Raw genomic sequence first — 16,001 nt, 5'->3', positions numbered from 1 at the left:
TGTGTTCAAGGCCTAGTTCTTGATTGGTCTAGATGTGTCTAAAGAAGTTACACAAGAATAGTCAAAAGTAGAGTCTAAGAAATATTAACAGAGAGAAAGCACTAATAAAAACCTCAAGTGCGTTCCATTCGACCGTAAGTGTACAGACCATTTTCTTTGATGAAGCGCTGAAGAAAACATTTGAGCATTTTTACAGGAACTGAATGATTTGGCAGAATCAGAGATTAAACTAACATTAAAACAAACAAACAAAAAAAAAAAAACATCAGTGTAACAATTCACTTGTTCTCAATGGTTATATACAAAACACTATAAATCTTCAGGTGATCATAATCAAACAATCAATCAATCTACAGTACACAGACACACCTAACAACCAAATTAAATAAATCTATCAAACTCAAAGTGCTTATTAAACCTCCCTCTGTGTGTGTGATTAATCCACTCCAATATTAAGAGTACTGATATAAATAGGCGGATCATTTTATCACTGATCATATCGTCAGTTTTAGTGAGTTCACTCTCAAGTCTGGAACAATGTTTGCACGTGGAGTCATCGTCCTTCTCTGTGTCCTAGGTGAGTAATATCATGATTTCATTTACAAAAGCAACTGATATTAGGATATTGCTAATTAAGGGGTGGTTCACTTTAAAAAAATGACTGAAATATTGTTTTTGTCCAACAAAACAACATTAGACCAAACAAAATCAAGCCCCGCCCAACATTGGCTCTTGTTCGAGAAGCCGTTTCACTCGGATATAGGACACAATAGGGATTAAAAGACTATTGCGACTTCAATGCTGGAGCTCAAGGAACATGTAATGTCTCGGTTTCAAAAGTAATTTGGATCTCACCTGTTGATCTGTTCTCTACAGGATCCTCCTGGCTCATGTCCGATGTAGATTTGTCAAATCGGGACACGGTGCGTATGAACTATCTATGGTCTGTAAACTGTGATTCTTTTTATCGTTTTTTCACTTTAAACTGGCACGAGTTTTCTCTGAAGACTCGCGACTCTCACAGGTGTTTCTACTCGCTTTATTTAACTCAACTATTGTTTAAAAATTATACTGTATTGCTTGCCTAAAATGAGCCCAAAATATTTTGGAAATTAACATTTATTAATATGTTTAAGAATGAACATTTATTAATTAAATTGCTTATTAAAAAATGTTCACCTTTTATTATTGTTGCCTCTAGTAATTATATATCTGATTTTTAATTTACAACATATTCTGGATCATTTTAAGCCAGCCATATAGAAATTAACATACAATAGTTGAGTTAAATAAAACTACCCAGCAGGTTGGGCAAACATTTAACCCAACCACTGGGTTAAAACAACCCATGTATTAGTCCTATTCATTTATTAGCAGTGGAAACCACGTTTTAGTTTTCATTTATTGGCTATAGCCTTATAATTAATGTTAATATATGCATTCCGTTGATGCATAAAGTCGTTTAGACAAAGTTCTTTAATCAAGATAATTTTACATATTTTATTAAGCTCGGTATAAATTTAGGAAAAAGCTACAGATTTTTCAGAGAAAATGAGGAGGCTGTGGATGAAGTGTCTGTGTCACCAGCAGAGGGCGACAGCATTACACAAATGATGTCACGAACATTCATTTCTAGAATTTCTCTCTCTCACCTCAGAACGCAGTTAATCAAGATACACTCATAATTAAAACTTCTTTATTGACATCTATATGTTTCCATGAGGAACCTTCAACATTCCCACTGCAGGTGTCTTTATAGTGGTTCTTTAGATTATTAAAATGTTCTTCGCATTAAGAAAAAGTGATTCTTTTAAAAGCTGATCACTGAAAGGTTCTTTGAGGAACTAAAATGGTTCTTCAGTGGCACCACTGTGAAAATACCCTTTTAGTATCTTTATTTTTAACAGTATCCTGTGCAAATACAAATAGCTATGATGGCCATCAGAAATTTGACTGTTAATTAATTCAATCCTTGAACTAGAGATGCACCGATATATCGGCCAATAATCGGTATCGGCAGATTGTAAAGAAAATGTTTGATGTTCAATATTAATAGTAATTATATGAATTAATAACATTCAGAACGTTAAGAAATATTAGTTTTATGTCTGATTTATCTAAGAAAGCTTTTGGTTGCTTATGTAAAATTTAATTTATTGAATATTTCTAAACCACTAAAGGATTCTGTAGAGGATTTTTTTCTCTATATATGTTATTTTTGTGCATTAATTCAGTTTCTCACTCCAAGGAAAGCACAAAGAAATCTCCATTATTTGTATTAAAAAAATAACCTTCAGAACTGTGGTCAGTTTTATTGACAATATGAAACTCAAATTCAACCATATATTTTATCACTGAACACTTTTGTCATCACTGGCAGATTTCTTTGTTACATTTGGTAGAAAACATTCAGTGATGATTAATGGATGGTAGTATATGGTCCATTACATGAGTACTTGTATTTATGTAAATAGTTTTACCATTGCCATTTATTTCAACATTATTATTAAGTATAATGTCCCCTGATGAACATGAGTGATATCCATTGGATTGATCAATGATAGCACTGATTGCAATTTCTACAATAATTTTGCAGCAGTATTTTTGCTTTTCTGCCCGTAGTGTTCACAGTCCAAAAATTATTACTGTAAAGAATAAACCTGTTGATTGTTATACTGCTCACTGAACAAAATGTCAAGGTAAGAAGAAAATGACAGATTTTGACTAAATCTGACATTAAATACAATACAATACCACATCACTCTATTATATAAACCAAGTATTTTTGTTGTGAATTAAGATGCAGTCGTCCAGATCCACATCTGAAATGACTTCAGTCGGAGGGACAGATGTGTTTTAGTGCTTACCTCTAGTTATAAGTGCAACGAATCTCCAAACCCTTCATCTGTCATGATGCAAATCTTTCTTCACTTTAACACAGCAATCAAACTTTAAAACAGCATATTAAATCTTATTTGTAGCCCTGTGTATTAATCACTTACACATTCTTTCCTTATCTTGAGGTCCCTTTGAATTATTTTCTTAATTCATACTCGGATATGATTGTCTAATCCATTAGGTGCTGCTTTAGGAACAACGTTAAAGGCACTAGAAATATCTGATCAGAATTGAGATTAACCTTTGTTAATCCTCATAAACCATAAATCAATTACATTTGGCTTCAGATGATCTGTGTTTAAAATATGAGGTGAGAGAAATACGGACAAGAGCTTAATGCTACACAAATCAAAGCTACATACACAGGCTTAAATACAAGTTTAGTCACAGCTACCGAGTTTTGAATCATTTGAGTCCTTCATGGTCTGTAGGTTTTTATGACGTCCTTTATGGGTCTCCGACAGATCGGACAGCACGCGTTGATCTGTCTCTTGAGCCTCAGTCCGCAGTCGTTACACAAACACATGTGTCCACACGTGTAGATGACGGTGTCCACCTCCTGATCGAAGCACACGGTGCACTCGCTGATCTTGCTGCTCAGAGGCGCGTTTGACGAGGACAGAGTCGGTGAGACCGGAGGACTGAGAGGAGAACTGGGAGCTGTCACTGAAACAACACATTGAACAACATTGTAAACCTGCTGCAGTGGAAAAAAAAGCCTAATTCATAGCACAAAACAGCACTTCTGGAAGTTAAAAGAACAATTTAAACAATACTTTAAATATAGCAGCAGTTAAGGGGCAAGCACCACAGAGCCAGAATGAGGAACCCTAACTGCAAAAATAAGTACATTTGGAGACGATTTATACAATACAATCACTTGTTATGTGACATAATTGCTTATTACTTTTGACCAAAAGGTGTCGCTCACACCAAATTGATCTGGTGTGGTCAGTGTTGAGGAACAATTACACACACAAAGTTTGGTGTCAACATGTCAGATCTTTCCTGAGATAAAGCCTCAGCTGCAGTTGGGCATTATCAAATTCGTTGATGCGGTATATGAAAACGGTTTCGTATATGATGATCTGACTCAAATTTGATAAGTTGGACAATGGTCTAGGAGTAGTTAGAAAAAGTTGTTTTTTAAAGAAAATCTAAATGGGGGACAGGACGTTTGGCCGACTATCAAATTTGGTATCTCTGTTCTTGGCATGACCCAAGAAATCTATAAAGTTTCATTACAATAAGCAAAATTAATCAAAGCTATTAGCATTTTTCAAAATTTAAATTTTTAGCTTCACGGCATCGTGCCGATGACACTTACCAAGTTGCGTAACTATACACCAATGCATTCTTAAAAGATAGCATTTTACATCAAAATACATAATAGCCAATGCCCAAAAAGGCCAACATTGCAAAACTGCATATCCTTCGATTCAGTATTCTGCACCGAATCTAAAGAGACCTGTTTTGGCCAAACTGTTCAAAAGTTATAAGCAAAAATAGACATTTTTCATATCTCCTGACCACTAGGTGGCACTGTGCCGAAACTGTGCAGGTATCCTCAGGTCATGTTTGTCATAACACACACACAGTTTGGTCTGAATATGCTAAAGCATTGCGGAGATATAGCCTTGTGTTAATTTGCCGTGATCTTTGTCAAATTTGTTTGCGTGGTATTCGAGAACGGATAGACTAATCAACTTGAGTTCCATAACTTTTTTTTTTTTTGGAATTTCATAACTTTTCGCCATGGTCTGAAGATGATCTGGTTAAATTTTCGTGAAAAAAATCTGTTTAGGAGGAGTTTGAAATAGTATGTTTTTCTGAAAAAGTTATTCGTGTAAATGGGAGTTCAAATTTGGACAGTTGGTGGCGCTAGAGGGATTGAGTTAGAGACTCCATATTTGCTGAGATTTATGTTCAGGCTGTCCTCTATCAGTGTGCCAAATTTCACAATTTTTGACCATACGGTTCTATAGGCTGCCATAGACTTCAAGAGTGGAAGAAGAAGAACATCATTAACAATTATAATAATAGGTGCTTACACATATTCAGTGTTTGGCCCCTATTAAAATTAGAAACATATTTCATGAACAAAATATTTAAAAATTATTAATAAAATAATATTTGAAACTCTCTTTAATTCTCTGGAGTTCTACGTCATGAACCAAACCAACCAGCTCTGAGATTCGAAAATTATAACATTGCAAACTGAAGTAAAAAAGGATGTGACTGAGGATTTGAGGCAATAAATGCAATCCCTAATGGAGGTAAAAAAAACAAAAACACGATACAATAAGAAAACATTGATTTATAGACATTTAGAAGCAGAAAAACAATTACAAAGCATTATATTTAAATTTATTGAAAAATAAGTATTGCAAAACATTTTATACAAGACTGTAAGGTGACTGATTCAATCACATCATTCGCAATGCTTCGTGGAAGTGGGAGTTGAGCTCCTCTGGCACAAGCATTGCAGTCTGATTGTTAGGGTGTTCTGCATGGTTGCTAGGGTATTGCTCTGTGGTTGCTAGGGTGTTCCCAGGTGATAGATGTTTAATTGACACCACCATAGCCCTGGATGTGCAATAGTAAAAGTGATGCTTGGCTCAGCAAACACTAGTAATAACGCCAACTATTATGTGACGTCTGAAGTTTTTAATGCTTGTGTTGTTAGCATGGGATGTTGGCAGTAAAAAACAAACCTACAGCTCTGTTAAAGTCATGATGAAACTGTTTTCAGTTAAACATTAAAAATGAAACATGCACAGATGAATCATTCACAAAAAGATCAGTAACATGCATTTAGAAGCAGGGTGAATTTTCATGTCATGCCGACACTAATCAGTTATTTCATCATATCAGCATTCTGTCTCCTCCAGCGGTTCAGAGCTGAATGTGAGCTGATGAATGAGCTTGTTGAGACTCACCCAGAGACGACTCAGATGCTGATGAGGATCTGTTGACACTGAAAGCCAGATCAGAGTCACTGTCATCAGGCGTTGATCCTTGAGACACTGACGGGGAGGTGGGTGGGCTGGCCTGAACAGTTCCTTTTGGACAAAAAGAGCACTGTTTACCACTTTGATCTTTATTACAACAACCACCAACAAATCTCTTTCAGATGACCTCAACAAATTATTTAAGAATGCATAGATAAACTATAGGCTGTATTTTATTACAGTTTTGGCCCTGCTGGCTATTATTCTAGAAAGAAATCTAGATTCTAAATCTGGACATTTAGAATCTAGATCTAGAAAGAAAAACAGAATGAACTGATGTTTCAAACTTCTGACTGGTAGTGCAAAGAACATATTGGCCTGATTTCACAGACAGGGCTTAGATTAATCCAGGATTAGACCTTAGTTCAATTAGAGGTTCATTACAGGTGTCCATCTTGAGACAAAACAAAAGCATATTTTAAAATATGCATGTTCAAGCTGCTTTCAATTAAAACAGCTCAAACATACATTTTAGTCCTGACTAGGCTTAAGCCTTTCTGTGAAACCGGGGGATCAGTTCACACAAGTTTTTTTATGAAATCCTACCTAATATCCTGAGTCGGTTCACGGCCCCATGGAGCGTGAAGAAGGCCCACAGAACCTGAGAGGAGTCGACACACAGGAGACGCCCACGTGCCCCTCCGTTGACCCCGTGATGCACCTCCCCATTAGGCAGAAAGGTAAAGCTGAGCACGTCGCCCGCCGTTGGCACAGGAAAACCCCTGTACACCACCCAGTACTCCTTACGGTCCAGAAGCACCTCCGGGTCCGCTGGCAGATCCCCGGCACTGAGCGTGCCAGGATCACAAGAGGTCATACCAAAGAGAAGAGCCCCAAAGTAAGGCAAGCCCAGATGGCCCACCTCCACATACAGAGTCTCGCCCACCCGGACGGGCCTGTCGCTGAACATCAGAGTCCTGCTGCTGTCCAGAAAGTGGGTACATGCGACGGTGCGATCATTGGAGAGAACCACGTCAGGGCCTCGCACTGGGTGAAAGTGCAGGTCGGTGTCGAGGGGCGAGGAGAGGCCGCGGACGGCCCTGTGGACGGAGGAAGAGGGCGTGGAGGAGGAGGAGCAGCAGGGGATGAGCTGGTTGTAGCTGCTGAGCTGTAGCGTGGCAATCTTTGCTGCCGCGGCCTGGTTGGTCTCTAGCTGGTTGTTGCTGTAGTTGGCCGAGTCGTGGTTGCTCTGGGGCAGATAGGTGCTGAGTCGAGCGGCACTCAGACAGCTGGCACCCACGCTCTCAGCAAACGTGCTCTCTGAGAGAGGAGAGGGAGACCAGAGAGTTGTTACAAACCATAACAAGTGAAAGCACTTTAAATTATTCTGCTCTAATAACGGCAGTGAAGCTGAAGCGCCTTTTCACTGTCTTCCACTTCTAGGTACGACTGTCACAATTTGCCCCCTAGAAGAAGCTGTAGTCATGATGTCAAAACCCAGAAGACTAATTCACCACTGGTTCCTTTAAGACTTTCATATGGGGTTTTACAATGGAGGTTTTCAATTTATGAGTAAAATATGGCTAAACATAATTTGAAGATACTTGTTCTTCAATGCCGTTTTTTTTTTAAAGATTTATTTTATAAGATTTACTTTATTGTGATAAAATAGTATAGATTGGACAGGAAGCGAGGAAGGGGACGGGATTGGGAAAGTTCCACGAGCCGGAACTCAAACTTGGGTCGCCTGAAGTGCATCGGGTCATATGTCGGTGCTGCCCACTAGGCTATCGGCGCCAACAACAACATGCAGTTTATGCTGTAGAACAAAACACCCAAGTATTGTCAAGTTATGTTTGCCACTAGAGTTGTCAAAAGTACTGACTTCGGTACTGAGATTTTAAAAATGTGATGCTTTGAGCGCTGTTGAGCGGATTCATAAACACCTCTGATTGGCCATTGTGTTCACACGCTCATCAGATATGCCTCTAATTGGCTAAAATGATCAACTCATGGGAGTGTTTGAATTTGAAAGTCGGAGCGATTAGATGCCTAGTCTGTGATAGATGCCTGCTTTCAAACACTACCATGTGTATCTGAGTCAGCGCTCGGTGAAGAGCGTCATTGATGAATATTTACAGTTTTTGAAGTGTTGATCATTGAAGCCAATCACAGACATATCTGATGTGTGCGTCAACACAATGGCCAATCAGAGGTGTTTACAAATCTACTCAACACTGCTATAAGCATTACATTTTTAAAATTTCAGTACCGACGTGGTACTTTTCACTACTCTATTTGCCACACACCTTATTTTACTCTTAAACTGAAAAACCTCATAACATCTTGAGGGAAGCAGTGGATCGCAGAGCAGTGCAAGACGAGCATTTGTGGTTAAAAAGTATATAATTTTATTTTTTGTAGAAAATGTCAGATGTTTTCTCTAGATAAGACTCTTATTCCTCGTCTGGGATCATGTAGAGCTCTTTGAAGCTGCACTGAAACTGACATTTGGACCTTCAACCCGTTGAACCCCAGTGAAGTCCACTATATGGAGAAAAATCCTGGAATGTTTTCCTCAAAAACCTTAATTTCTTTTCCACTGAAGAAAGAAAGACATGAACATCTTGGATGACATGGAGGAGAATAAATTATCAGGAAATTGTGAAACTAATCCTTTAAGAAGGTCCATCACTTGAAAAAGATTGAGAACCACTGATTTAGATGGTGTAATATGGTTCATGGTCAAATTGCAATGTGTATGAAATAACTCATTGCCACCACAGATCAATAAATCTCTCTCAATAAATCTATCTCCATGAGCCAACAAAGTGACTGAAAACCCAGGCAAAACAAACATCTCTATAGGTCTGTGTTCAGCTCTTTCTCTATGGCAGTCCTGACCAAACATGGTCAATAATCCCACCAGACTGAAGGTAAACAATGTCCTTCAGCGCTGCAGAAAAGGAGCGAGAAAGAAAGCCTGTAACTATGAGGGAAGAAATCTACATTTAGCTTCATTTGATGTAAAGCTTTAAGTGTGACAGCCAGAGTGACACATCCCAGATGACCCTTCTCTGACCTACTTACAGCTGCACAAGTTTATGAAAACCAGTGGCATACGGCAAACCCGCGGGGCGAACACGAGCGGGTGCTGCTGGTGGACACGGTGTTATCTAGAGCAGTCTAACTCGAGTTTATAGTTTTATTTTATTATTATTTAATTCTGTTAGATGTTTTCTCTGTCTACAGTTCTGAAAACTTGTGGTCTACAAAGTTTGCCAGGGTGAATTAGTTTGTATTTTTTCAGCCGTCACGAGAATCAACATTCAACTTTGAAGCGTAAACTTGTATTTTTGTGGTATACATGGTCCATGTATGCATGTATATGTGTATTAGAATACAAAAAGTATTCTCGTCTCTTCATAGCATTAAGGTTGATCCACTGCAGTCACATGACTGTTTTAACGATGTCTTTAGTTCCTTTCCAGACCCCAAAAAAAGATCATTTGCTCACCCTCGTGCCATCAAAGGAGGTTTTTCGATTAAATTTGTGTATATTCTGGTAATTTTGTTGAATTTGGGTTCACCTGAAATTGCGATAAACACGGTTTGATAAGAAGCTGGTGAAACTTAGATTATTTCCAGTTATAACGAGCACTGGATGTGTTTAATAAAAAGAAGATATTTTGTGTCCATATGATGAAAGTCAAGAGGATTCAATGTTGTTTGGACCCCAATATTAGTGTGCAACAAAGAAATAAAGAAATGATGTAAATGATGACAGAATTTACATTTTGGGTGAACTCTTAATTTTGCAGATTGATGCATTTTTTGGTACTATTTTGGATCGTCACTTGATGCAAAATCTGCATCCTGAAGCAAAACCAGTCGAGATCCACTGCTGTTTTAACAGAGACATCTATAATTCTCCCAGATCATTAATAAACATTATTAATGAAGGACTGAATATTCAGGAGTGAATTAGATAGACTCACCCAGCAGTGTAACTTCCTGCGTGATTCCATAGATGTCTATGATGGCCCAGAGCGGACAGGCAACACTTAGCCCGCAGTGAAATAGGATGGGCTCGCCATCATTGATGCTGTAGAAGACCCGTCCGTGTCGGTCAGCCCAGAAGGCCAGAACATTGTCCCGCATGGCCAGCCGTTCAGGCAGAGCCTTGGCCCAGAATCCTGGCCGTGTCACCAGGTCAGGACAAGCATATTTGGGGATGTCAGCTAAGCCAAGCTCGCCAGGGTCTAAACTTGTGAAACCGAAACGGAGAGCCCCGCTCCAGCCTGTGTGGACTCCTGAGAGGTGCAAGCGCACCTTCTCATACAGACGCACGGGACGCTGGCTGAAGGTGATGCCGTTGCAGAAACTGTTCTTCCGGATGGCCCGCCGCAGTTGTGTGTCCAGACGGATGTTTTTGCCCTTGGCATGAGGGTGAAAACGGGGAGAGTCGATGCTGATTGGAGGGGCAGATGTGCGGCGCTCTGCTCCACTGTTGGAAACTGTGCAGTACTGCCGACTGGCCACCGGGCGATGCTGTAGGCTGGCATCTGTTTGAGTCAAAACATTAGAGTGCGTTAGAAACATAGGATACTGATGTAATATGATTTATGTATTTATCAACTTATTTTATTAATATATTATTAGCATTATAAAAGACCTACAATGACATAAAAAGCTGTTTTAGAATTAAAAATAATACCAATTTCTCCTACTACTGAAAAAAAAAAAAAAATATATATATATATATATATATATATATATATATATATATAAAAATATAAATTATATTTATTTTTTTTTAATTTAATTTTTTTTTTTTTTTTTTCAGTTTAATAATAAAAGTTGAAAGTTCTCACAGAAACTCCACAACTTTTCACTCAAATTTCACTCAAAAATCATTAATAAACTAGTGATCTAAAACTTTAGATTCCATAATATAACCTCAAAATGAAGTGAACAGCATAAGTGCACTTTTTTCAGGGCACTAAAAAGGCATTATTCCAGGAAACAACAGTGTATAATCAGCAGCACTAAAGAGTGTGATGATGACGGTGTTGACAGAGCTCTCATAGTTCACTGCGCTGTATCAAAGTAGAGCAAATCAACAGCAGTAAATCTTCTGTGATGTGATTTCTCAGTTCCAGGAACGAGCAGAGCACTGGATGTGTCTTAAATAGCTCTTCACATACTTTAACCTCATCTGTCACAGAAATATGACATTAGATGAATCTCACGAAGAAATGTCTGGGCTATATTTCACATCAAAATCAAAAGAATAGGAAGTTGCGTAAAGAAACTTATTTTACGACCATAAAGATTTTTTTGCGCTGACAGCTGTGCATACTTTCTTCTGTTAAACTTTATTTTACAACGTCCTTACATGTTACATGTATGTAACAGAGCAGTACAAGTATCTTCAAACCCTTTATCAAACCCTAACCCTATATAGTAAGTACATGTTGTTAATTACTATCAATCAGTACTTACTTGTGTAATTGCACTGTAATAAGGACTTTTCACAAGATGTAATATCAGTCTCTGGTGTCTCCAGAATGTGTCTGTGAAGTTTCAGCTCCAAATCCCCCACAGATCATTTATTATAGCTTGTCAAATTTGCCCCTATTTGGGCGTGAGCAAAAACACGCCGTTTTTGTGTGTGTCCCTTTAAATGCAAATGAGCTGCTGCTCCCCGCCCCCTTTCCAGAAGAGGGCGGAGCTTTAACAGCTCAACAACAACAAAGCTGGAGAATCTCACGCAGCCAAAATGAGGATTGTCAGTAACGGTGTTCAGCCTTACATTGTTCAGTTGTTTTTCTTGGGAGATTTACACAATTAAATAAAGAGGGAAAATAACAGTATTATAAGACAATTACTTCTTCCTTAGTTGCACAGTAGTGTTTAATTTTACATTTTACTCAGGGTAATCTCCTGCCTAAACAACTGTCTATGTACCGATTAGCTCTATTCTGTGTACGGACAATCAGTGAACACATCACGAACAAGCAACGTGACATGCTTCGTGTTTCTTGACACAAAAGACATTGTAAGTGTAACAGAGACATGGAATGCATTTGATAACTACTTTCCATTCATTCATGCTCGCCTTCCGTAACACCGAGTCAGTGGACGGGTCAGAATGGCTGGCCTGGAGTGTCTTTCATCAACAGATCGAAGGCACAAGTCATAAAATACAGTCACCTCCTCACAGACTGTGATTAAAAGAGCTCTCCACTGATTTGTGTATAGGCTTAGGAGAGATGAGAGCCATAAACGCCACTTGTGAAGCAGAGCGTGGTTTTTCGTGGCTTCCAAATATAGGCTGACGATATCTGATCGAAGCTGTGGATAATGACAATGCCACTGTCCAGTTCCTAGACTCTTATCTCTAGCACTCACACAAGAGTCTATATGTGAACAGAGCTGAGCAGGGAAAGGGCAACAAATTCAAAGACAAAATGAGGATAATTAAAATAAATAAATAAATAAAATAAAATAAAAAATTATTTTATTTATTTTTATTTTTTTTTTATAAAATCGCTTTCACTGACAAATCCTTGAGTTTTGAATGGCTATTTATAAGTATTTATACACTCTAAAAAATGCTGGGTTAAAAACAACCCAAGTTGGGTTGAAAATGGACAAACCCAGTGGTTGGGTTAAATGTTTGCCCAACCTGCTGGGTTGTTTTATTTAACCCAACTATTGTTCAAAATGAATGTATTGCTCGCTTAAAATGAACCCAAATTATGTCGGAAATTATTAATGTTTAATAAATGAACATTTATTAATACGTTTATTGAATAATAATCAAACAATAAACATTTATTAAATTGCTTATCAATAAATGTTCACCTTTTGATTATTATTGTTGCCTCTAGTAATTATGTGTCTGATTTTTAATTTCCAACCTATTTTGGGTTCATTTTAAGTCAGCCATATGGTGATTTTTAAACAATAGTTGAGTTAAAACTGACCAGCATGTTGGGCAAACATTTAACCCAACTGCTGGGTTTGTCCATCTTCAACCCAACATGGGTTGTTTTTAACCCAGCATTTTTTAGAGTGTATAATTCATATCGGGTGGTTCTTTGACTTCAATGCACACCAGATGTGATTATCCCACTTATACCATGATCCCTTGCCAGCATAGACAAGTTAAAGCTGTCATCGACGTTGGCAAAGCAAAATTAACACAAAAAAAAAAAAACAGTAGTGTTTATCAGTAATTTTATCCACAGGTTGCAAATTACAATTCTGAAGTTAAATACAGTAGCTGTTATGGCAGGTGAGAGGAGGAGAGGTGGATCCAAATTGCAGCTCTTTATATCCTAACTCAAACCCAAATAAGATAATCCAAGACGATACTGAACAAAGAAAAGTGAAAAGAAAACACAGAGCTATATAATATATATATATATATATATATATACACACACACACACACACACACACACACACACAGAACTAAATCAGACACAGGTGAAACAAATTAGTAACCATGGAAACTAACAAGAAGTGGAAACAGAAAGAACAAAGGAAATAAAATAGATACAAGATTAAGGCAGGACATACTATTAAGGCAATACATACTAAAAAAAGTCCATGACTGAATCCAATACCAACAACTGTGTCACCTGAACCGAGAAATTCATGTTAATTTGTCAGTAAAAGTCCACCGGATGACGCAAAATGCTCCAGGCCTTTTGAGAAAACTACAGATTGTACTTCCAGATTTTTGTATCCCTGCTCACGGACAGTCGGATCGACAGACAGTTATTATCAGAACTGTTATTGTAAGAATAGGTTTAATCGCTGAAAATTCTATCATTCTTTGTCTACTCTTTAAACAGCATTATGGTATGGATCACTATGGCAACAACTTTCTTACCTGTACGCGATGACGTTTTGCTTCAGGTGGAAGTGACGGAATGGCAGTTTCTTTGTTTTCCCATCTGGCCTAACACACTGTGTTCACTGTCATCCAGTTTGACTACAGTTGACTAGTCAGCTGACACAGCTTCAGTGTAGAAAGGTCTGAAAGACATTACCAACTACAAGACACCATCCCCCAGCTCTGTGGAGAATCAACAACTGGCAGACGATCTGAATGGGTTTTATTGCAGGTTTGAAAAATCACCATTCACACCTCCAACAACCCCCCTCTCCCCCACACCTGCAATTCAGTTCAGTGAAGATGACGTGCACCAGGTCTTCGGAAAGAACAAGAGAAGAAAGGCACCAGGCCCAGACAGCGTTTCACCAGCCTGTCTGAAAACCTGCGCTGACCAGCTGGCCCCCATCTTCACACAGATCTTCAACAGATCACTGGAGCTGTGCGAAGTCCCCTCATGCTTCAAACGCTCCACCATCATCCCCATCCCAAAGAAACCCAAAATCACTGGACTAAATGACTACAGACCTGTGGCTCTAACGTCTGTGGCCATGAAGTCATTTGAAAGACTGGTTCTGGCTTTTCTGAAGGACATCACTGGACCCTTACTGGACCCCCTGCAGTTTGCTTACCGAGCAAACAGGTCTGTGGATGATGAAGTCAATATGGGACTGCATTATGTTCTCCAGCATCTGGACAGACCAGGGACTTATGTGAGGATCCTGTTTGTGGACTTCAGCTCTGCTTTTAACACCATTGTCCCATCACTCCTCCAGCCTAAACTAACTCAGCTCTCCGTGCCCACCTCTGTCTGTCAGTGGATCACCAGCTTCCTGACAGACAGGCAGCAGCTAGTGAGGCTAGGAAAATTCTCATCCAGCACCCTCACCATCAGCACCGGCGCCCCTCAGGGCTGTGTCCTCTCCCCACTGCTCTTCTCCCTCTACACAAACGACTGCACCTCTAAAGACCCCTCTGTCAAGCTCCTGAAGTTTGCGGATGACACCACACTGATCGGCCTCATCCAGGACGGTGACGAGTCTGCTTACAGACTGGAGGTTGAACAGCTGGCTGTCTGGTGCAGTCTTAACAACCTGGAGCTCAACACGCTCAAGACAGTGGAGATGACCGTGGACTTCAGGAGAAACCCCCCTGCTCTTTCCCCACTCACCATCATGAACAGCACTGTGGCAGCAGTGGAGTCATTCAGGTTCCTGGGCACCACCATCTCCCAGGACCTGAAGTGGGACAACCACATCGAGTCCATTGTGAAAAAGGCCCAGCAGAGACTGTACTTCCTTCGCCAGCTGAGGAAGTTCAACCTACCACAGGAGCTGCTGAAACAGTTCTACTCTGCCATCATTGAATCCATCCTCTGCACTTCAATTACCATCTGGTTCAGCTCAGCTACCAAATCTGACCTCAGAAGACTACAGAGGGTAGTCCGGTCTGCTGAGCGAATCATTGGCACAACCCTCCCCACTCTCCAAGAACTGTACTTATCCAGAGTGAGAAAAAGGGCAAAGAAGATCACTCTGGACCCCTCACATCCAGCACACTCCCTCTTTGAACTGTTGCCATCCGGTCGACGCTACAGAGCCCTGAGCACCAGAACGACCAGACACAGGAACAGTTTCTTCCCTCAAGCAATCCATCTCATGAACACTTAACAAACACGGAACACATAACACTATTACACATTATTTACTTAAAACACTTATTTATATCTCAATTTGCACACATAATTGTACATACAATTGTCTATAATATATATTGTCTTTTGCTTTTTTTTTTTTTTTTTTTTTTTTTTTTGCACTTTGTCTATCTTGTAAATTTGTATATTATTATTTTATTCTTTTTATTATGTGTCTTGTCTTGTCGCTGTCACTCTGTTGCACTGTGGAGCTTCTGTCACTAAAACAAATTCCTAGTATGTGTAAACAACATACCTGGCAATAAAGCGCTTTCTGATTTCTGATTCTGATTTCTGACTACAAACATGGAGGTTATTCACATTTTCCATCACGGCATTCTCTCCGTATTTACGATTCTTTGTGGTCTTTAGCCACCGTCTACAACATCCTTCGCTGAAACCAAAACTAACTCACTCCCACCAAATGTTTACTCTTTGAATTCTTCGATTGTTCCCCATTATACACCATTATGACTAAAAGTTTGCTAAGAAGTATTTCCTACTAAAGCAAGGTGCACTGTAAACCCTAATGCTCAAAATACTTAATTCG

At 39.1% G+C, this 16,001-nt stretch overlaps 1 protein-coding gene across 3 annotated transcripts in view; it reads right to left on the bottom strand.

Moving 5' to 3' along the window:
- Nucleotides 1-1,270: 1,270 nt before the first annotated feature.
- Nucleotides 1,271-16,001, bottom strand: part of neurl1b (neuralized E3 ubiquitin protein ligase 1B) — a 43,943-nt gene continuing 29,212 nt past the window's right edge. For all 3 annotated transcript variants that reach the window (XM_067384886.1, XM_067384867.1, XM_067384876.1), the window contains 4 exons: nucleotides 9,848-10,414; nucleotides 6,456-7,169; nucleotides 5,838-5,960; nucleotides 1,271-3,564 (listed from right to left, as the gene is read on the bottom strand). In XM_067384886.1, coding sequence (XP_067240987.1) covers nucleotides 3,317-3,564; nucleotides 5,838-5,960; nucleotides 6,456-7,169; nucleotides 9,848-10,414 — 1,652 coding nt within the window. In that variant the 3' untranslated portion in view covers nucleotides 1,271-3,316. The remainder of the gene's footprint in view (nucleotides 3,565-5,837; nucleotides 5,961-6,455; nucleotides 7,170-9,847; nucleotides 10,415-16,001) is intronic.

The sequence above is a fragment of the Chanodichthys erythropterus genome, chromosome 1 (assembly GCF_024489055.1).
Source record: "Chanodichthys erythropterus isolate Z2021 chromosome 1, ASM2448905v1, whole genome shotgun sequence".
Taxonomy (NCBI): Eukaryota; Metazoa; Chordata; class Actinopteri; order Cypriniformes; family Xenocyprididae; genus Chanodichthys; species Chanodichthys erythropterus.
Note: the sequence above shows the minus strand (reverse complement) of the source record. Positions and strands in the feature narration are given on the sequence as shown.